This window comes from Balaenoptera physalus, assembly GCF_965194825.1.
Source record: "Balaenoptera physalus genome assembly, chromosome: 7".
Taxonomy (NCBI): Eukaryota; Metazoa; Chordata; class Mammalia; order Artiodactyla; family Balaenopteridae; genus Balaenoptera; species Balaenoptera physalus.
The window spans coordinates 19,550,754-19,573,232 of NC_138886.1; the positions used below are offsets into that span (position 1 = coordinate 19,550,754).

The 22,479-nt window shown below is 50.3% G+C and overlaps 1 protein-coding gene across 17 annotated transcripts in view; it reads right to left on the reverse strand.

Annotated features, from left to right (window-relative positions):
- The window catches only part of TMEM268 (transmembrane protein 268), a 32,899-nt gene extending 11,231 nt beyond the window's left edge, over positions 1 to 21,668 (reverse strand). For 3 of the 17 annotated variants that reach the window (XR_014265993.1, XM_082470447.1, XM_082470438.1), the window contains exons 1-11: positions 20,618 to 21,668; positions 16,833 to 17,019; positions 11,618 to 11,727; positions 8,716 to 8,826; positions 7,512 to 7,661; positions 6,421 to 6,484; positions 5,575 to 5,682; positions 3,038 to 3,148; positions 2,302 to 2,441; positions 2,142 to 2,222; positions 717 to 902 (exon numbers count right to left, since the gene is read on the reverse strand). Coding sequence is in view for 16 of the 17 variants with exons in the window: in XM_082470447.1 (XP_082326573.1) it covers positions 717 to 902; positions 2,142 to 2,222; positions 2,302 to 2,441; positions 3,038 to 3,148; positions 5,575 to 5,682; positions 6,421 to 6,484; positions 7,512 to 7,661; positions 8,716 to 8,826; positions 11,618 to 11,727; positions 16,833 to 17,019; positions 20,618 to 20,896 (1,527 nt within the window). In the remaining variant the exon portion in view is untranslated. Of the gene's footprint in view, positions 1 to 716; positions 903 to 2,141; positions 2,223 to 2,301; positions 2,442 to 3,037; positions 3,149 to 5,574; positions 5,683 to 6,420; positions 6,485 to 7,511; positions 7,662 to 8,715; positions 8,827 to 11,617; positions 11,728 to 16,832; positions 17,020 to 20,425; positions 20,588 to 20,617 lie in introns of those variants that run through there. The other 14 variants (XM_082470448.1, XM_082470449.1, XM_082470440.1 and 11 more) reach the window with 14 other exon arrangements.
- Positions 21,669 to 22,479: the final 811 nt, after the last annotated feature.

A 22,479-nucleotide genomic window follows, 5' to 3' on the forward strand; every position in this document is an offset into this window, starting at 1 on the left:
CCCACTCCCCATCCATGCAAAAGGGAAAGTCTGGGCTGGTTTGGACCTTTAATCCCCAAATCTACTGGCTAAAAAGAAAATGCAAGTGCTCTCCTGTATCACACCCTGCCGGAGGTCGCCCCTTGCTGCATGTCTCCCAGACAGTGGGTCTGTCCTCATGGTGAGAAGAGGGTTGCACAAACCGCAAACCACATTACCAGACTTCTGGTCTACCAGCTCTTGACCATACCCAACAGACAGCTTGGGTGGCAGGACCCAACAGAACTCTGGAGCAGGAGGAAATGGAATTCAACAGAGATGCATACAAGATTTAAATATCCAACTGCCATTTAAGGAGATGGATGGAGAGATGACAGATTGATTGATAGATTTAAAAATGACCCAAATATTCATCAACATGTTCATGGTTAGGTAGGCTATGATCCATCAATATGCAACTACACATCCAATACAACTACACAAAAGAATACCAAGATATTTTTTAAATGGGGTGCAGGGGCACCCAATAAGTATAAAATGATTCCTCTAAGCTATCTTTTAAAGTGCTGGGGTGAGGAAAAGAATATTGAAAACTAGTAGGCTAGAAGAGGTGTATGGTCCCTACCAACCCAGTAAAGGCATGTCCCCAGGAATCTAGAACTTGAGAGCCCCACACGGACTCTATGCAAACACCTGGTGGGGGAGGAGGGGGCCTGACTGGCCCAGGTGCCTGTTACCTCTGGCTCAGCCTCAGGAATAAGCTGGCAAAGCTCGGTCTGCATGAGTGGCCTCTCCGTGGGACGAGGACTGCTGGGCAGGAGAGGAGCTTCCTCCAGCAGGTTCTCCGGCCCCTCGGCCACCGTGGGGCTCACCCCAGTCTCCATGACAACACACAGCTGGCTCAATCTGCTTCTCAGCAAGGACTGCAAAGGAAACAGAGACGGACTCGGTGGTGTCCTAAGTTAGGTGGATGTAGGACGCCAGGTGGTTCCCTGAGCCGCAGACCCACAGAGGATGGATAGACCGTCTACAGACTCAGATGCTGACCTCAGGAGACTCTGGAGCTGAGCCACACTGGAGAGATCAGATAATTCCTGCAAAAGTATGGTCAGAAGCACTTTTCCTTCCATGCTCTCATCTGCTCCTCAAAGCAGCCTGGGACGTGGGAATCTTTACCCATATGTTGCAGATGAACAAACTGGAGCTCAAAGGAATTGCCCAAAGCCACACAGGAACCAACGGGTCCGGATCAGGGCTAAGCCACAATCCTGACTTCAAAGCCAACTATAGCACTTGCGGGGCCCTGAAAATGGATCCCAGGGAAGAAGCACAGGGCTCGAGGACAGGCGAGCTGGGCTCCAAACCTGGCATCACCAGCCAGCTATGCGGCTTCTCAGAGCCTCAGTTTCCTCCTTTGTGGAAGTGGAGCAAACTCTCCCCGTTCTTTCTCAAAACATTCAGGATTTCAAACAAGTGAAAGTCATCTAAATATACGGTATTTTCCTCTGCCAGAATCTTTATTATTGTTGTTGTTATAAATGAAATATAGTCTCACTGTTATTTATTATTATTATAGCTAAAATTTATATTCACTGTAGAAAACGTGTAAAATGTGACTAGTTAAAAAGGAAAAGAGGACTTCCCTGGTGGCGCAGTGGTTAAGAATCCGCCTGCCAATGCAGGGGACACGGGTTTGAGCCCTGGTCCAGGAAGATCCCACATGCCGCAGAGCAACTAAGCCCGTGCCCCACAGCTACTAAGCCTGCACGCTAGAGCCCGCAAGCCACAACTACTGAGCCCACGTGCCACAACTACTGAAGTCCACGCGCCTAGAGCCCGTGCTCCGCAACAAGAGAAGCCACTGCAATGAGAAGCCCACACACCGTAACGAAGAGTAGCCCCCGCTCGCCGCAACAAAGACCCAATGCAGCCAAAAATTAAATATAAATAAATAAATAATTCTTTAAAAAAAAAATTCTTTAAAAAGGAAGAGAAAAACAGCCATAATTCCCTAGGCAAAAACAACCATGATTCTACAGAGGTATTCTTCCTTCCAAGTAACTTTTCCTTAGACACTTGTTCCAACACTGAGGTAATGCAATCTATACAATTTAGCCTCCTGGTTTATTTTTTTGATTTGTTTTTCACTTAAAGTATCTCACCTCTTGGCTCATCTTCATTTCTCGAACATGGTCGGACAAAAACTGCACACAGGCCTCCAGGTCGAAGTAGACAAACCAGAGCTGGGGAGAGAAGCAGCCATGACCGCTGAGGCCAAAGCCCACCAGACCTTGAACTCTCCATCTCTGAGACCGGCCTCACCTCCTGCCTCCTCGCTGGAGGCTTGCCCTTCTGGGGATGACCAGATTCATCCCGGTCTCCGGCGTGAGCATGCCATTCTGCTCTCTCCCAGAGTCCCCCCGCACGACGGGGTCTCCTTTGGATGGCTGGTAGACAAGTGGCTTCGTGTGCAGATTTGGAAAATGTCAAACCCTGTGCCCGCTGGGGGCCCACCTGTACCCACACCCCGGGCTCCTCACCAGCTAAGAATGCGAACATGGTGCTGAGGAGATTTATCAATCCTCCCAGGCAGAGCCCAGCCAGGATCAGGCACCCTGGGCCTCAAGCAGCCCAGCTGTGTCCCAGACCCACTGTGTGACCTCCTTCTAGTCACGTCAGATCTCCCCATCGCCTTGGGGCCAAGAAAACAGCTACGCCAGGAGGACAAGGCCCTCAGGGTCTGACCTGCCTCCCCAGGGACCTCATCTGGGTACTGAGGGCTCGAAATAGAGGAGGCCCCATCTCTTTGCTGAATAAATGTTGAATGAGGAATGTGGCTTGGATGGTCTCCGAGCTTCCCTTCCAGCCCCGCCTCGTGGACGTTCTAGGCTGCTGGTTACCACCCAGAGAGGAGTCTCCAGAAAGAAACACTGGAGCGGAGAGGAAGGAAGGGCTGCCGACGCCATCTCCATTAGCAGACTCCGGGGGACACTGTGCAGACTGGGAAAGCCCAGCCCCAAAGTGGGTCCACTGGAGAGGTCACTCCGAGACACAGTACCTGAATCACACTCTGGCAGCCTTCCACCGTGTCTGTCACCCCCAACAGCACCCGGTGTCTCAGGAGGGCTCCGTTGGCAGCCGCCAGCCTTAGGTCCGTGTTGGCATTGGCCTGTAAGACAAACGCCAGCCCCATGGCCCAACCTCCATGCCGCCGGGGAGCTCTTGGGCCTGGGCAATAACCACACACTGTCCCTCCCCGAGACACCACGGGACAATCCTGGTCTCCAAGACACATCCATTGTCTCCCCTATAAGACAGACTGTGGCATTGTTGGGACAATAAATTCAACAGTGTCAGAGAGCCTCGAGTGAAGCCCAGCTCTGCTACTTCCCGGCGGTGTGGCCCTGGACAAATGTGTCCCTTCTGAGTCTTGCTTTCTTCAGTTGTTGAAGAAGGATAAAAAGTGTCTCCGGCCCTTAGGAACATGGTGAGATTGAACTGAGATTGTGTGTGTGACGCACTTAACCCGGTGCCTGGGACAGTCGGGGGCCGCACATATCTGCGGGAGGAGGGGGCTGGAGAGCTCTGAGCATCGATTGTGGAAATAAAGCATCTACTTTCCATACTACCTAACCCAGTGACTGGCCCTCCGAGGGGGCGCTCTGGGAATCCATCTCCTTCTTTTCCCACCAGAACCAAATGACGCCATGGATGACAAAGTAGGTGCTAAGCAGACCGGGGAGGAGAGGACAGGAAGGGTGACAGGACCCAAAGCTCTAAAAGACCCTACAAGGACTTTCAGATGCAATTAGAAGGCAACCCAATCAAAGACAATGGTCCCCAAAACAGGAAGGACCCCGTAGGGAGCTTTTGAATGTGTGAGAAGGCCCTTACGGTTGTCACAGGCACGGGACAGGCAATGCTGGCATTTAGGGACGAGGACCAGGGATGCTAAACACATGCCTTCCACTGTAGGCCACGTCCCATGACAGAGAATCTTGCACGTGGAAGGACTGTCCCCCAGCCTACCTGAACCCCAAATGTCCCACTGGGCATGAGCACATGTGAAAAAATCTATTCATAATTCTCTGACTGGCCAACCTAATTCCATTTTACATATAAACCTAAAGTGTTTTGTGAATAGGTTTTAAAATACATTGAATTTTCCAGGAATGCCACTAAAGGCACACCTCATTTACTGCGTTTCACTTTATTACGCTTTACAGATACTGTATTTTTTTTTTTTTTTTTTTTTTTTTACAAATTGAATGTTTGTGACAATCCTGAGTCGAGCAAGTCTATCGACGCCATTTTTCCACCAGTGTTATTTTTTAACTAAGGTATCTGCATTGCTTTTTTTAGACATAGTGCTTTTACACACTTAATAGACTACAGTATAGTGTAAACATGACTTTTATATGCACTGGAAAGCCAAAAAATTCGTGTGACTTTCTTTATTGTGATATCCGCTTTATAGCGGTGGTCTGGAACCAAACCCACAGTATCTCCAAGGTCTGCCTGTATTATGAAAATCAAGGGGTGATTATATTTTGTTTTGCCTAGAACTTTAGCAAGGGTGTTCACCCTTTCAGAAACCCCTATCACCAAGATTTCAGGCCCTGACTCCATCTCTTAACTACCTATATAACCCTGGGCAAATAAGTCACCATCTCTCTGCCTCCACATCCTCACGCCCAAATTGGAGATAACACCCCCTAATAATAAGGGTTAGAATAAGGATGAAATGAGTTAATTCACGTAGGACACCTGGAAGAATGAACACTCGATATATGTCACCTAGTAATACCTTTATGATGACGATACTGAACGGAAGACACCATGTTTTCCACTGTACCATGTTGGCCACAAACGAATATTTTTAGGAATTTTCAACATACCCTAGTGATGTGTTTTACTCTATAGGGGATAAAAGAGTCTTGCCTGCCTTCATAAGCCTTCTGATCTTGAAAAAGTCTAATAATGACCCAAACAAGGGGAAAACAAGGCAGTGTGTACAAATGCTGAGGCTCTCAAGGATGCTATGTGATGCTGGTAGGACACAAACAGTAAGAGTGACAATGGTCAGGAAGGGGGATCTGCATGGTCCTGAGAGATGAGGGATCCGAGGATAAAGAAGTCCTTGAGCTGAGGCTCAAAGGAAGACCTGAGCGAGGCTGTGTGACCACAGACTAGTTACTTAACCTCTTGAGCTTTGGTTTCCCCACTAGTGAAGAGTAAATAATCATAACAGTTGATACATAGTGAGCATTTATGTAACACCAAGTAAGATTATAAGCACGTTGCGTGTATTAAGTCATTTAGTTCTCCCAACAATCCTATGAGGGAGCTAAAATTATTATCCCATTGTACAGATGAGAAAACTAAGGCCCTGAGAGGTTAAATAATAAATCACCCCAGGTTGCAGGGCTGACAAATGGCAGAGGTACCCTGCCTCCTTGTGAGGTTGTTGTTGGGCATGGATATCAGGCCCCAAACACAGAACACATAAGTGCTCATTAAACGACGGTCATATGAGAAAGTAAAGGATCCTGGAGGGGATCAACAAACAGTGATGACAGAAGGGCTATTATGTACCTGGGGCCTCCACGCTGCACCTACGCGTAAAGATCCAGGGTCTTGTTTGTCTCTGTGCCCTGTGCCTAGCACATCCCCTGGCACTTGTGGAGGCTTCATAAATGCCAGCTGAATAAGGAAGAAAGGGAGGAAGGAGGCAGAGAGCCACAGTAGCCATTCCCTGAACTGCCTCCCTGAAGCACCTGCCAGGTGCCAGATATTTTGCTTGCTCCTGATAAAGCAGTGCACTTTGCTTCTTCCCCCTCCCCAAGAGAAGGTTCTTGCTGCAGAAGCAGCCAGCTCCATTGATTTTTTTATATAGGCCAAACACAGGGGCCATGAGAGCTTCAGAAGAGCCCAAGGGCAGCATTATTCTGTCAGCCTCATTGCAAAGCCTGACAAAGACCCTTTCAGAATGATTAAGCCATGACGTTCCTATTTGTCCCTGTGAGCACAGGCACTAAATGGAATTCATACCCCCAAACCCTGACCACATTTCCCAACATCCCGCCCTCTCCTCCTGAGTGACGCAAGAGTGGAGTGTTTGCTAAAGATCTCAAAGTCCAGCTCTGTGCCAGGTGCTGGGGGAGCTTCTGAAGCAGCTGGAAAGACAGTGGAGGGCTGGTTGCCAGAATAAGGGTCCCCCAAGGATGTGTAAATCCTACTTCCCAGAACCTGTGAATTTATGTTACTTGGCACTGAAAAATTAAGGGTGTAGATGGAATTAATGTTGCTAATTAGTTACCCTTAAAATAGGAAGATTGTCCCAGATTATCTAGACAGCCCAATGTAATCACAGGGGGCCTTGAAAGTAGAAGAAGGAGACAGAAGACTCAGAGTCAAGAATGTGAGAAGGACTCAACCCACCACTGCTGGCTTTGAAGATGGAGGAAGGGGCCATGAGCCAAGGAACGCAGGTGGCCTCCAGGAGCTGGAAAAGACAAGGAAACAGATTCCCCCCCTAGAGGCTCCAGAAAGGAGGCAGCCCAGCCCTGTCAAACTTTTAAACTACAGAACTGTAACACAATACATTTCTGTTGTTTTAAGCCACTACATTTATGGTTATCTGTTACAGCCACAGAACACCAATACAGTTGGGTATTGACTGAGAATATGGCTTGGAATCTGAGTGTCCTGGCCTTGAATTCCAGCTCTGTCATTGATTAGCAGCATGACCTTGGACTACTTCTTGGGCCTTTCGGAGCCTCGGGTTCCTCACCTGCAAAATGAACGTAAAAGCCTCTACCCAGAGATTTACTGGGGGGTTTAATGAGTTAATGCATGTAAAGCATTTAGTAGATGACCTACAACATATGAAGTGCTCAACAGTAACAAAAGACAGATGTTGAAGAAGCAGAAGACAATTAGCAAACCATACATTAAGCCAGGGGGTATCAATCTCCTTTGTGAATGAGATCAGGAATCAGAGGGTTCAGGCTTTGAACCTCCACTCTGCCACTCAGAGTGGGATTGGGACAAGTTACCTAAACTCCCTGATCACCCACCCACTCTCTGCCTCAGAGCTCGTTACTGGGGTCAAATGAGACACAACTGTCAACCAAGCACCAGGTAGAGTCCATCCACCTCTCCCCAGGTACCTTGTGCTGTGAGGTGGGTCCAGGAAACACCCTCGCTCACAGGGCTGTGGCGAGAACCCAGGCAGAGGAGGTGCACGGAAGGGCTCAGTCGCCTCAAAGTGCCGTCCTCCCCGCTCCCAGGCTCTCTCAAAACACAGCCTGCTTCCAGAAAAACAACCCACAGGGATCAGAGAGAAAAACAGAAAGGATTTAATCACACGTGTGGTTTGATTTCTTTTAGTCACTGGGCACGTGGGCCAGGGTGAATTTTCATGGTTGGGGAAATTCTTTGAAGCAGGTAAAAGAAAAATCTGACTTGGGATTCTCCTGTCCACACAGCCTTTCTGGAGGGAGCGTGGCTGGAGTCCCCAGATGTCTTACCTTCCTCTGGTGTCTCTCGAAAATGAGCACAAGAGTCAGGGTCAGGCTCATGGCAGCCAGGGTCACGAGCAGCACACCCACCCAGTGGTTCCCCAGGGCGAACATCTGGCTGGTAGAGTAGATGTTGGCCCACACCACCACATAGAACACCTGGGAGAAGCCAGAGAAAGAGCACGGTCAGGAACACCAGTCCTCAAACGAAGCAGCTCCATTCCAAGGGACACCCTGGCCACTTCTGACACCCTCCATGGATGCGAGAGCTCACGGGGCCAGTCAGAGACTGATGGGGGTGGGCGACTGGGGTGGTCTGTGAGAATGGGCCCTTGTTCCTTGTTCAAAAGCAAAGGGAGAGGCAAGGGGTTAGAATAGCTACTCCAAATCCTTGCTTACTCTGAATTCAAATAAAACAGAAAAGGGCAGGGGGCTTGGGAGTGAGATAAATTTGAATCAGAAGCCCACGTTGATCCTTCAACAGCTAGGTGACCTTGGACAAGTTGTAACAACTCTCTGGGCCTCAGTTTCCTCATCTGTAAAATGGGGATAATAATACCTACTTCACAGTGTTGTTATAAGGGTTAATAAGATAACCTATGTAACAGCCTAGCACTTCTTAGGAAATCAGTAACTGCCAGTTGCCATCCCTTCCCCTCCTAGAAGCAGGACATGGGAGTCAAAAGTGCTTTTTGACCATTTATACATACAGAGGAGTGGCAGGTCACAGTGGTTAAGAGCACAGATGCGGAAACCAGAGTGCCTGGGTTCCAACACTGGCTGTGCCATATTCTGTATGCCTGTGTGTGTTTATGTATATATATAGGTGTATACATATGTTTATATGTATACACACACACATATATGATTAGAGCCGAAATAGACCAATCTGTTGAACAGATGGGGAAACCAAGTCCCAGAGAGGAGGAAAGTCTTGACAAAGCCAGACACTGAGTCCAGAGCCTCAGTGGTGGGTCTGCAGATTCCCAATCCCCCAGCTCTGCCCTTAATAAACCCTGCCTCCCATCCTCTACATGGGGAGCTGGTTACAACTCTCCCCCATGAATCTCCTCTTATACCAAACCCAGGTCCAGGTGTACTGCTCTCTCCCAGGCAGCCCAGCCACCAGCCCCCAAACCTGTTACCCACGCCAACAGGCTCCAGGGCACTACGCCGAATGCAGCAGCGTCTCAGAGGCCTCCCTCGCTCTTACCACAGCGAAGGCCAGCCGCATAGGCCTCGAGTTGTAGATGATGTATCTTCTCACTTGGGGCTCCAAGAGGGCACTCTCAGCCAGGCTCCTGTACTGCTCAGCCGGGACCTGCTTGGCCACCCAAGGGAAAGAGACCCGTCAGCCACAGAGAACCACGCCCCACTCCTTGCCACCAGCAAGCGTGTTGTGGCCAGTTCACGCGGCTATCACGTGGAAGGGGGATGAGGTGCATTCCTGGCTGCCCCCAAAGGCAGAATGACGAGCATGGAGCACTGCATGGCAGTCACAGGGTGCAGCTTCTGGCTCAGAGGAGGACAGGCACCACTGGGGAGGTGGGACAGCTCGAGACGCAGAGGACATCCAGGAGAGGGATCCCTGTAGCCCAAGGCTCAGCACCTCACAGCAGACCCAGGATAGCCTAACGGTTAAGGTGCAGGCCGTGGAGTCAGCCAGCCCTGGGTCTCCAAACCTTGGCCCTGCCCCTCGTGTGCTGTGTGACCTGGAGCAAGTAACCCCACTTCTCCTCAGTTTCCTCCTCTTTAAAATGAGCATTGGGACTCCCCTGGTGGCACAGTGGTTGGGAGTCCACCTGCCAGTGCAGGGGACACGTGTTCGCGCCCTGGTCCGGGAGGATCCCACATGCCGCGGAGCAGCTAAGCCCGTGCGCCACAGCTACTGAGCCTGCGCTCTAGAGCCCGTGCTCCGCAACAAAAAGAAGCCACCACAATGAGAAGCTCCCGCACCGCAACGAAGAGGAGTCCCCGCTCGCCGCAACTAGAGAAAGCCCGGGCACAGCAACGAAAACCCAATGCAGCCTTAAATAAATAAATAAATAAATGTAAAAAAATAAATAAATAAAATAAAATGAGGATAATCAAAGTACACCTTGTAGAGGTGATAGGCATATTAAATAAGATAATACATATACAATATTTACAATAAATATACGTATAGTATGTATATACATATTATCTGGACATCTTTGGGGGCCGTTGTTCTCTTACTTAGATAGATACGTGTGTCTAAGTGTATGCGTACACAAGCCCAGTGCTGGTTCCATAGTGAACACTTGATACACAAGTGTTATTCTCAAACTGTACCATCAGTAACTATGAATACAGTCCAAGATACTGAAAATTCACATCTTCCTGCCCAAATAAAAAATGTCATAGAGCAAAGGTCCTATGAGAATGGATTGCTTAAGAACACAAAATTTAATCATTAGAGATGATATTTAGGAACATGGTAGAACAACATGTAAACTGTTCATCAGTTAAGAAAACCCAATCTGAAGACAACTGTTTAAGAAAAATGTTCTTTTGTACAAAGGCTGAAAGGAAGCGTGGGAAGTAAAACCAGCTCATGTGCTGATGTGGGGCTAGTACTGTCAACTTGGAAAGTTTCCCTTTAACGGTGATAAAATGTTGTTTTAAACCATAATGCAATTCTGTTTTAAAGGAGTAAACTCTCAAGTCTTCAGGGTAAAATTAGCCATGTAGCTTCCTCATCCATAAATAATCCTCCCTGGGCAGTGAAGATGAAGGCCTAATCATGCTGGAGGATCTGAGAAGAGCAAGAACCAGAACTTAATAGCAATACCACAATTTATTGAACATTTACTATGTGCCAGGGCCAGTGCAAGTGTTCCTCGAGCACTACTTCTCCTAATCCACACAAAAACCCTGTGTAATAGGTATTAATATTGCCCTCGTTTTACAGATGATGAGACTGTGGCTCAGAGAGGTTAAGTCACCTGCCTAACGTCACCCAGGCAGTAAGCAGCTGAGCTGGATCTGCATCCAGATCTATGAACCCCCGTGAAGCCTATGCCTCGAATCACTATGCTTGAAGGTACTGCATTATTATCTAATGAATTCATGCACCCTTCCCTTTGCAGAACCAGTTCCTTCTCCTAAAATGCCCTTCCTCCTGTCCACCCAGCAAACTCCTTTTTTTCCTTCAAGAGCCCAGATCATGTATCTGCTCCTCTGCAAAGCTTTTGTGAGAATGAATAAAGGAAACCTCATTTATCCCAGAGTTGGGAAGGCCAGAAGGAGGTGCTCTCATGCCCTACCACTCATTGTCATCTGCAGACTCCAAACAGGAAAAGAATCACCTTGCATCTCCAACAGGAAGAAGGTCGGTTTCTGCCTTTTACTACCTCAGCAGGAGGAAGGAAGATCTTCTCCTCGCCTGGCAATAGCCCAGCCAATGACAGGCTGTCACAACTCAGTCAATGAAAAGCCACTACACTTCGAACCCCCAGTTTCCCCCACTGGCCTCTTTGTTTATAAGAGCCCCTCCCAACTTCTCTTTTACCTCTATAAAAGAATGGTCCTTTCCTTTGTTTCTCCAGACTTGCCCAGTTTTTATTACAGCATGCTTGTCCCGAATTGCAACTTTCTGCTATTACCGAATAAACCCATTTTGCCAGTGTAATAACTGGCTGCTTTAGTTTTAAGGCAGACACGTTCATAACCACTGCTCCCCGAGCTGAGTTTATCATTTTCTCCTGTGAATGTCTTCAATGCCTTGTGCATCCCTCGACTGCAGCGTTTATACCATACTGTTCTGCTTTACCTGACGCGTGTCTACCTCGCCCACTGGGCTCTGTGAGCAGTGTGACGCCAGGCACGGGGACCTAGTCACCTCTGTAGTACTCAGTGACCGCCTAAGTGGCCAGCACAGGGTGGACACCCCAAAACACACATCTGTTAAGTGAATTAATTGGAAGGAGAGGACATCTTCCTTATACCCCCTACCATGTTGGGCACAGGGTAGGTGTTTAATAAAAATGTTGTGAATAATTGGATGATAGAATAGACAGACGGACAGACAGGTAGGTGGATGGATGGATGGACGGAAGAAAAAGTACTAAGGACTCAATAAAGTCAGCACTCACCTGAATGCCCCAGGTCTGCAGTTGTTCTTCGGCGGCTCCCAGATCGAAGGAGATGGGTGCACAGGTATTGTCAATCCGGAGAACGGTGAGGACCTGGCCATTGTGGAGCTCTGAAAGCAGACCACAAGCTTCATCTGGCTGAGCGATAAGGACTTCGGGTGAGCCCAGACCTTGATGGCATCACCTCCTCTGGCCTTGAGAACATTCTCATGGAGAGGAGGGACTTGCCATCCTCAAACCCCCAAGGGAGAAGGACTGGACTTGACTAGAAAGCTCCCAGGAGACAGAACTGAGGCCGGAGGCTATTAGGACATTATTTGAGACCACAAAAGGAAGAACTTCCCAAGAATGTGAGCTGTCCACACACAGTCTGGGAGGTAGTGGGCTCCCCCTCACAAGGGATATTTAAACAGAGATTGAACAACTAATTGCACTGAGGAGATGATCCAGCAGACATTTATTCGAGGATGGCAAAGGAAGCGCAACCAAACAACTTACATCCCTAGTGCGCTCGGAGTCTAAGTAAGAGGTAACAATGTGGTAGGCACAACAGTGAACCCCCAAGGATGTCCCCGCCCTAACCCCCAGAACCTGTGAATACGTTATCTTACATGGCAAAGGAGAATGGGGGTTGCAGGTGAACTTAATGGTATTAATCAGCTGGCCTGAAATAGGGAGATTATCCTAGATTATCTGGGTGGGCCCACTGTAATCACAAGGATCCTCAAAAGTGGAGGAGAGGGAATTCCCTGGCGGTCCAGTGGTTAGGACTCCATGCTTTCACTGCTGAGGGCACAGGTTCGATCCCTGGTTAGGGAACTAAGATCCCGCATGCCCCGCAGCGCAGCAAAAAAAAAAAAAGAAGTGATAGAGGGAGGCAGCAGAAGAGCCAGGAGGGATGTGACTACGGAAGAAAGGTACAGAGAGATGGAACTTTACTGGCTTTAAAATGGCGGAAGGGGACTTCCCTGGTTGTCCAATAGTTAAGAATCCGCCTTCCAATGCAGGGGACGCGGGTTCGATCCCTGGTCGGGGAGCTAAGATCCCACATGCCACGGGGCAACTAAGCCCGCGTGCTCTACAGCCCGCACGCCACGACTAGAGAGAAGCCCGTGTGCCGCCCGCTCGCCGCAACTAAAACCCGACGCAGCCAAGTAAATAAATAAATATAAAATTAAAAAAAAAAATGGCTTAAGCCTTCAGAAGCCAAGGACTGTGGGTGGCCTTTAGATGCTGGAAAAGAAAAGGAAGCAGATTCTCCGCTGGAGCTTCCTAAAGGAATGCAGCCTTGCTGACCAGGGCTGTCAGACTGTGAGCCGACAGTCTGGCCAGTGTCAGACCTCTAACCTACAGAACTGTAAGAGAATAACTGCATTTGCTAAGCCACTGTTAGTGGCACCTGTTACAACAGTCACAGAAAACTAATCCGCTGACTTACACGCAAGCCCTCCCCAGTGTCTCTGCACTCGCTCAACATTTTGAAAGCATATACTGAGTGAAGTCATACCTCAGAAACACACATAATCTCAGGCTTGTCACAACGGCTATCAAAACTCCTGCCCTGCAGGGCTGCAATGAAGCCAGACCAGGAGACCCGGGGGAGGCCAGCTACAGTGAAATCCCCTCAGGACCAGGGAGGAAGGGCAGCAGAAAGAAGACAAACCGACTTCCCTTCTGAGTAGAGAAACTGAACAAAAGGACCGAGATCTCCTTCCGTCACATACGAGGCCCAGGGAGCCACCAGTGCGCAGCCAGGGCAGCTGCTGCGGGGCAGTCCAGCCCTGAGATTCCAGGGTCCCAGCGTTCAGCACGCAGGGCTGGGAGCTGAATATGTCAGCACATTTTCTGTAGCTGTTGCTCAGAAGAGGAGGCAGGACTGAAGGGATTAAACCATGAACATGTTACCTGCTGGCTCAGGGCCCAGCTCGGGGCAATCCCTGAGTCTTATAGCAAAATGACTAGCTCTGCCTTCCTGGGAATCCCTGGCCCACCAAACGCTCCTCTAACCCCTCACCCTGTCCATCCCTGGGCCCTGCCACCTGGGCCAACAAAATCTCTCCCAGCTCTGTGCACCCCCTGGTATCTTCATCAGAACCCTAGGCCAGGCTCCCTTCACCTCTCCCTGTACCTGCCGTAGTCTCCTAACTGGATTCTCCAACCTGCTCTTCCTCTTACAATGCATTCACACAGCAGCCAGAGCACAAATCAGATAATACAAATTCTCTGAGTAAAACTTTCAATAGCTTCCCAGTCCTCTGGCAAAAACCAACCTCCTTACCAAGCTCCCCCGGCCCTTCGAAGAACTAGCCTCCTGCCAAACTCACCTTGAAGGCTCAGCCTCATTCTGTCTTGCCACCCCAGCCTCCTTTGCTCCTTGGACATGTAGTGTTCTCTCCCACTCCAGGGCCTTTGCACGTGCTCTTCCGGCTCTCTCCCTAGGACACATCCACCTAGCCTCACTCCGTTATATCCAAGTCACCATTTGTGTTCCACCTCATTAATCCCTTGCCCAGGGAGTCTTCCCTGACATTCTAAACTCGTAGCAGATCAAATCTGTCTGATAAACCTGCCCATAACTACATGCTCTTCTCCTTTATGCTTATCAAAGATGAGCACATGTGTATGCAATTACTTGATTAAAGTCCATTGTCTCCATCAGACTCTATACTCCCACATTGGTTTTGCACATCACTGAATCCCCTGAGCTGGGTTCAGTGCCAGGTGTACAGTAGGCACTAAATAAATGCTTCATGTATAAATGAGGTGGGGAAAGCACAAGCCAGATGGTTTGGGGTTCAAATGGTAACTCAGCCTCTCACTAACAGAGCACCTTGAAGAAACAATTTAATCCCTGGCCATCCCCTTAGAGGATGATTATATCCACCACAGAGGATTTTGCAAATAATTAAGATGATGAAAATTAAGCGCTGGTGCAAAATGGGTACTGAATGACTGGCTGCTACTGTTGTCATAATTTAAAAGCCAGCTTGTCAAAGCTCCTAAGTTACCATAAAGGCACACCAGTTTAGCTGTGTTGGTTTTTACCTTCCCACACCTTGTTCCAGAAAGGATTTAAGGTGGCTTCATAAAATAAAATATGAAAAGATAAAATTATAAAATTAGATTTAAAAATAAGCAAATGAGGGAAAACAGACAAAAAGAAGATCAAGACCAAAATAAAACAGAACAATAAAATATGATAAGAATAGCTTCCAGGGACTGAGCCCATCCTAGGCACCAGGCACGGGCTTAGGCTCACGGTCGTGATTCCATTTAATCCTCCAAGACTCCTAGAAGGTGCAAAACCATTACAATGGAAAAGGGAACTGAACCTCTGAAAGGAGAACCAGCTTGCCTGGTGGTACCAGGGGAAATGAAAGTAAGAAGAGAAGAAGTGAAGAGAAAGGGTAGCATAAAAAATGCAGGCAGTCGTGCTGTGCGGAGCCTCAGACTAGCCCACCACTGCACAGCACAGAGCAGAAAACCCACGCTGAGCTGGACCCCAGGCGTGGAGGTTGTGAACCGCTCCCCTAGCCTGGCTCTTTGCACTTTGAGGACAGTGTTTGCCTGAGCAATGCGAGGACTTTTCACAGTGTCTCTGTTTCCCTTTCAAACCATGAGTTCCTGGATTCTTGGCAATAATCTCGCTCATCTGTTCCTCAAAGGGAGAACTGCAAGTCCTCCACTTAGAAATACTTGTTTTTACACCTAGGCTAAGAAAAAGGATCTGAAAAGCTACCAAAGAAGCGTGTGTGTGTGTGTGTGTGTGTGTGTGTGTGTGTGTGTGTGTGTGTGTGTGTGTGTGTGTGTGTGTACAGGGAGCTATTTCCTATGAAGGGGCAAGAACTGGCTTGCCAAAAACCAGTAGAGCAATATCTTCAAAGAGCTGAAGGCAAATTATTCCATTCCATTTCATTCTACTGGTGTGTGTGTGTATGTGAACTGCTTTCCTAATAACAGTAGTCAAAAAAGGAACCCTTGTTTTAAAGTTTTAAATCATCTAAGAAACAAGCCACAATGCAAAATGCCATCTCCCCTTGCCTATGCCCAGCCACTCATTCATTCATTCATTCATTCAACAGAATACTTATTGAGCATCTACTATGGGCCAAGGGTTTCCCTGGTGGTGCAGTGGTTAAGAATCCACCTGCCAATGCAGGGGACACGGGTTTGAGCCCTGGTCCGGGAAGATCCCACATGCCGCGGAGCAACTAAGCCCGTGTGCCACAACTACTGAGCCGGAGCTCCAGAGCCCGTGAGCCACAACTCCTGAAGCCCGGGTGCCTAGAGCCCATGCTCTGCAACAAGAGAAGCCACTGCAATGAGAAGCCCGTGCACCGCAACGAAGAGTAGCCCCCGCTCACCACAACTAGAGAAAGCCCGCACACAGCAACAAAGACCCAATGCAGCCAAAAATAAATAAATAAAATAAGTAATAATAAAATTTAAAAAATAATAATAATACTACGGGCCAAGCCATGTGCTAAGTACTATAGACACAGTGATGAACAAAGCAAAACAGGGCCCCTGCACTCATGGAGCTTACAGTCTAGTGAGGAAACTGGACATTCAACACTTTATTACACAGGTAATTATTTAATTATAGACTGGTAATTGCTATAGGGAGAAACAGGGATATAGCAGAGGGTCCCGGCTTAGGCTGGGCCATCAGGAGAGGATTCCCCATGGAAGGGATATCTGAACTTAGCTCTGAAGAATGGATGGAAATTAAGCAGGGAAAAGGAGGCAGGGAAAGGGCATAACACACAGAAGGGACAGCAGGTGCAAAGGTCCTGGGGCAGGGCAGCATGGCAGGAACAGAGAACAGGGTCAGCAAGAGCCATTTAGGCAGGCCTTGCAAGCTGGTGAATGATAGATCTTCATGCTAAGCCTAATGGGAAACACTGAAACAGAAAGTGATTTGGTTGGCTGTGCATTTTAAAAAATCTCTCTGAGACACCATGCAGAGAACAGAAGAGGCAAGGAGGAGAGGTGCTAGGAAGCTACAGCAGGGATCCTGGCAGAGGGCAATCTAAGGAGTTGGCGACAGAGAGAATAGGTAGAAATGACAGAAACTGGCCTGGAAACACATCCCCAAATGCCCACCCTCATCTAAGGATGCCCCTCCACTCCCCTCCCCTCGATCATACTATGTGAGTCCAGTTCAGCATCCTGGGTGGACAGGGGAGGAAGGAATTGAGGGTCATGATCCTACCTTGCCCCCAGCCAGGAGGGCTCCCGCCAGGCAGGGCGCTCCACCCAGGGGAGGAGGTGGGCAAGGGGCCGGCCGCCCCGCTGGGGTCCATCTGCGGTTCACACGCCATTGCAGAGCCAGCAGGACTTCTACTTCCCCTTCTCAGAGCTGTGGTGCATCCTGGAGCAGCCAGCTCAGCTTCGCCTGCCTTCAGAAAACAACATCACGAGAAAGAACTTCAGGCCTCGTCCTGGGCAGGCCAGGTTCCGCAGGCTCTCAAGGCCAAAGCCATCACCAGACCAGTGAGAGCCGCCCAGAGTCTTTCCTTGGACTGTGGTCTTGCTGATTATGCTGAGGAACGTTCTCAGGAGTGAGGGGGAAGAGCTAAAACCCTCCAAGGCCTTGGCTGAGACTTCCTTCTGGTCTTGGATCTTCTCCAGCTCAGACACATCGAGGGACCCACAGAGAACTCACGAGCTGACCAGGCCCCACTCCCAGGCATCTGGGATTTCCCCTCCTGACTGAGTACAGGATAGGTATATTCATCGTGGGGAGCCTTGTTTATACAAAGCAGCAAAATGTTATGAAAAGAAAAGAGCAAGGACTTTAGCACCAAAAGACCTAGATTTGAACCTTCACTCAGCCCTCACATGCTCTGGGGCATTCACTGTCAAGGTACTTAACTCCCTGAGCCTTTCTGACCTCATCTGTAAAATGGGTTCAGGGAGGCCTATCTGGCATAGCTGCTGTGGGGATAACACAAGGAAACATAAGTATGGCATCCACTACCCTGCTCATCGTAAGGCCCATTTCCTCACAGGTTTTTCCCATTTCACAGGAGAGAAAACAGAGGGTCAAAGATGTGACATGACCTGCCCAAGGTGGGATGGCTGGGAGCTGTGGAGACAGGAGATGGACCAGGCCATCCAGCTCCAGAATCCAAGCCCATCATTCCCATGCCCCTGAACCTCAGCACCCAGGTCTGGCTATCGCTGAGCCTCTTCCTTAAACTGCCTTAAAAAAGACTGGGTTGGACTTCCCTGGTGGCGCAGTGGTTAAGAATCCGCCTGCCAATGCAGGGGACACGGGTTCGAGCCCTGGTCCAGGAAGATCCCACATGCCGTGGAGCAACTAAGCCTGTGCACCACAACTACTGGGCCTGCGATCTATAGCCCGTGACCCACAACTACTGAGCCCATGTGCCACAACTACTGAAGTCCGCGTGCCTAGAGCCCATGCTCTACAGCAAGAGAAGCCACGGCAATGAGAAGCCCACACACCACAACGAGGAGTAGCCCCTGCTCGCCGCAACTAGCGAAAGCCCGCGCACAGCAACAAAGACCCAACGCAGCCAAAAATAAATAAATAAATAAATTTATTAAAAAAAAAAAAAAAAAAGACTGGGTCGAGGGAGACTGCATTTCCCAGGTGTGATCTAGTAACAAGCTCCAGTTGGCATCTGAGCTGCCAAGCTGTGGGAGGGCAGGGACCATCTCCCCTCACCTAGCCCAAGCCTGGCGCACAGTAGGCACTCCCAAATATCACTGAGTACCAGTCAGTCATATCACCCCTTATTTCCTCCCTCTTATCTTGTACCCCCAAGAGGCATGAAAGCAACAACAACGGCCCAAGGATGTCTGCCCTGCACTTGGCAATAACTGAGGCCCTTTCCTGCCTCACCTGATTATATCCTAGGCCCAGGAGACAAACAGAATCCTTGGATCTATTTTCCAGACCAGGAACCCAGGGACATCATAGCTAGGAACCTGCCCAGAGAAGGTGTACTGGAATCTCAGAAAGGTCCTTGAGCCCACCCTCCCTCCTCCAGGCAGGAGGGACCACCCACAAGCTGGAGCTGCACAGACGTCCTTCCAGACCGCATGGAAGGTTCATGAGCTGCAAAATCCCACAACTAGACATTGTCTTTGGGAAGAACTCCCAGCACCCCAGGTGGCCCAATTAGCCTCCACAAAGTCGCAACCAGGAGAATTCATTCACCTGAAGGCCATTGAGCGTAATGGATAAAAGCAACCTGCACAGTCCTGCCACTTCCCACGTGTACGACCTGGAGCAAGTGACTTGTATCTGCCTCAGTTTCTACACATGTAAATGGGAATAACGTAATGAGGCTGTTGTGAGGCTTAAAGAATTCATACTTAAATCACTCGAGAGCAGCACGGGGCAAAAAGGAATATAGCAATCATTATTTTTACTCCACAGACACTCCCTAAGAACCTTCTAGTGCCAGGCCCTGTGCTTGCTAAACTATAAAACCAGAAATAAAATCTTAAGTCCCTGTTCAGCCCTCCCTGCTGGGTACCACCATCTGGTGGGAAAGACAAACTCAGAGAAAGAGAAATAACAAACAATGACCAAAGAAGGCAGTCAGAGGGAGCCGGCAGCACCTTGGAATGAGGGAAGAGCTCTTCAGGAGGCTTCTTGGAGCAGGGAAAGAGGCTCCTGGCTTGGCAAAGGTAGAGCAAGAGAAGGGGCTACCAAGTAGGGAGAGGTACAAACCAGAGGACAGGATGGGCCCAATCAGGGCAGCCTCTGCACTCACCCTGCAGCCCCTCATCCAACCTGGAGGCTGCAGAGGGCAGGAGGGGTGTTGGCAAGACTGGCCAAGGGCAGGTGCTGACCCATCACCCATCAGTGTGTCCTGACCTGCCACCCCACTCAGCCCTGCACTAGCCCTAGGGGGCAAGGGAGGGAGGGAGAGGCACCAGGGTGGAGTCCGAGCCAGGGAGCGAGCACGGCCCTGAGGTTCCTGTAACTAACTGGTCATCCACTCCCCAGCTTCCTTAACTCCCACTGCTGATTCCACTTAACCAGACCTTCCAGTTATCCATCGTTTTGAGCTGAGTGGCAAGCCTCTGCAAAGGAAGATATCCTAAAAGTCCCGCTGAGCAAAGGTCTCCATTTCTGCAGACACTGAGTGCCCAGCTTCCCCAGGAGGCCCTGTGCCTCACTGAGGGATGTGCGTGTGTGCCTTCGTGTGTGTTGGGGGAGAGGGCGAATCCTACAGTTTTTACAAGTCAGGTTTTGTTTTGTTAAACTGGAAAGTCCCAACAAGGGACCACAGAGGGTCTGTCACAGAAGTTTTGGGGTGGAAAAGCCTTGAGAGACAATGGCTCCAAGCTCTCCACTTTCCACATGAGGAAATTAAAACCCATAAACGAAAGAGAACTATCCAATGTCAAGGAGCCAGGTGGGGGATGGAGCCACAACGGAACCGAGCTCATTCGGGCAAGGGATGTTCCGCCGCATCTGGCCTTGGCCTTGGGCGGCTGAGTCTAGCTTCAGGTTCTGCCCTCAAGTCTCCTCCCGGGTCTGCTGCCTCTGGGCCTCCCTCACCCCGAAATCACTCCCACTGTCCCAAGCCCACCGGCTCCCAGGAGCCGCCCGAGAGCAGCTCCCACGCACGATAGGGGGAAATGGGGCCCAAAGGCGCAGGAAGAACGCGGACGCGGCCCGCGGCGCCCATCCCAGACCAAGACACGGGCGCCCAGGCGGCAGCGCGGGACCCGCGCGGCTCAAATCGGGGCTCGCGGCCGCCCGCGCCCGGGCCCGCGCGCAAACACAGGGGCGCGCGCCCCGGGCCCGCGCACACTCACCCGTCCGCGCCGCCGTCGCCGCCCTCACCGCCGCCCGGGGAGCCCGGGGACGCGGAAGGTCGAGGGGCGCCGCCGCCCCACAGCGCCGCAGCCTCGGGGCACCGCTGCCCGCGCTCCGCCCGCCGCCCGCGCCGTGCGCCGCCCTCCCGGGTCCCGCCCCCGGGCCGGGCAGGCCCCGCGCGGTCACCCCACCGGGAGGAGCCGCCCGCCGGGCTCGCCTCGGGGCCCAGAGGGAAGCCGGCTCCCGGGCCCGCTTCGGAGCCGAGCTGGGAGCTGCCTTTCATCAGCCGGGCTCCCTCCCGGGACGCCGGGAAGCGCCTCCGCGCTCGCCCACCACGTGCGTCGCTTCTGGGGCTCGGGGGTGGGGGTGGGGGTGGGGGCCGCGCCCCGGCCGGAATGAGTTCCCGCCCCCCTCGGAGCCTCGGTCTCCCCGTCGTGAGAGCAGCGGCTTGCCTCTGAGGTCCAGCCCATGTCTGACAGTCACGGGACCCGGTGGATGAAGAAATATTTGGACCAGAAATTTCTTAGGACTTGTTTTTTTAATGAAAAATGATACGTGCACTGTGTTAAGAGCATCGGTTTGGGGATCAGGCTCCCTGAGCTCTAAGCCAGGTGTCTCCGATTTTTTAGGTCATCTTCGCTATGGTGTTTAACCTCTCTGTGCCTTAGGTTTCTGTAAAAAATAGATGATACTGTTTCATGGGATTGTGTAAAGCTCTAATCAGAAAATCGGTGTGAAGTGTACACAACTGCCGGACACATGATGGCCGCTCACTAGACGTTGGCTGCCACCCCCAGCACCATCACTCGAGATTTCAGGGGGGTCTAGGGAAGCACTAACCTTGTGTACGTTTCCATAGAAAGGTATGGACAGATGTGTACACTGTGCATTTACACAAAAGGGAACCTGTTCTATTCCGTTGGACACCCTGCTTTTTCATTCAGCAAAGTTCCTTGGCATTCACCTCATGCCAGAACACTCCCCCGTCTGGTTTCTTTTTAAGGGGTGCGTACACCTCCATGTATTGTAATAGGAAGGCTCTTTTTTTCCTTTGCCTCTCTCCGCTCGCGGACATGTAAGGGGAATTCCCACTCTTGCTCACAGGCCTTGCTGGGACGGTCACAGCCACAGTGCCGGGTACCTGCCACACCCTGCCTATCTACAAGTGGACTTCCCGAGTCAGAATATGGGTGCAATTTTAATTTCAGCAGACATTGCCAAATTGCTGGGGGCCTCTCGGATCCCAGGACTTAGTTGCCTTCATGCTCTGCCAGAGGCAGAGGTGGAGTGCTTGGGGACACGAGCGGAGCAGTGATTGAGGAATAAGCAGCTGATGCTGCCCAGGCAGCATCCTCATTCACCAGACAAGTGAGCATCCAGCAAGCAGGCTACTAAAAGTTAGTTTATTCATTTATTCATCAAAAGATCGACACCGAGTGCCTGCCGAGTGCCAGGCATTGTTCTGGGTACCACTGAGCAAGACACACAAGATCTCTATTTAGTTTGCCTAATTTCCCAAAACACAATCTGGGGGCATGGGAGCAAGATTCATGGGCTGTTGGAGTTTTCCTACCTGCTGACTGGATGTTGAAAGGGATGCTGGGACAGGTGTGTGAACTGGTCACCATCTAAATCCTGCCTCCCCAGCAAGGCCTACCTCCTACACGAAGCCAGATGTCATACTCCTGCCCTTTCTGCCGAGCTACCTTCACTCTGCATTCTCACTGCCTGTCGCTCTGGCTTGAATGTTGACACATCAGCCTCCTTTGCTAAGGAGGCACAGAAGACGTGGGCCTTTGGAACTGGCTGACCAGGCTCCACCACTCACTGGCATGTGAACTTGCACAGGCCGGTTCCCCTCTCTGAGCTTCAATTCCCTCATTTATAAAAGGATAAGAATATCTGCTAAACTGAGAGATTTTAAGAATTAAATGAGATGATGAAGTGCTTAGCAGAAAGTGCTGAGTAAAAGTGAACTGCAGGCTTCTCATTGTGGTGGGTTCTCTTGTTGTGAAGCATGGGCTCTAGGCGCACGGGCTTCAGTAGTCGTGGC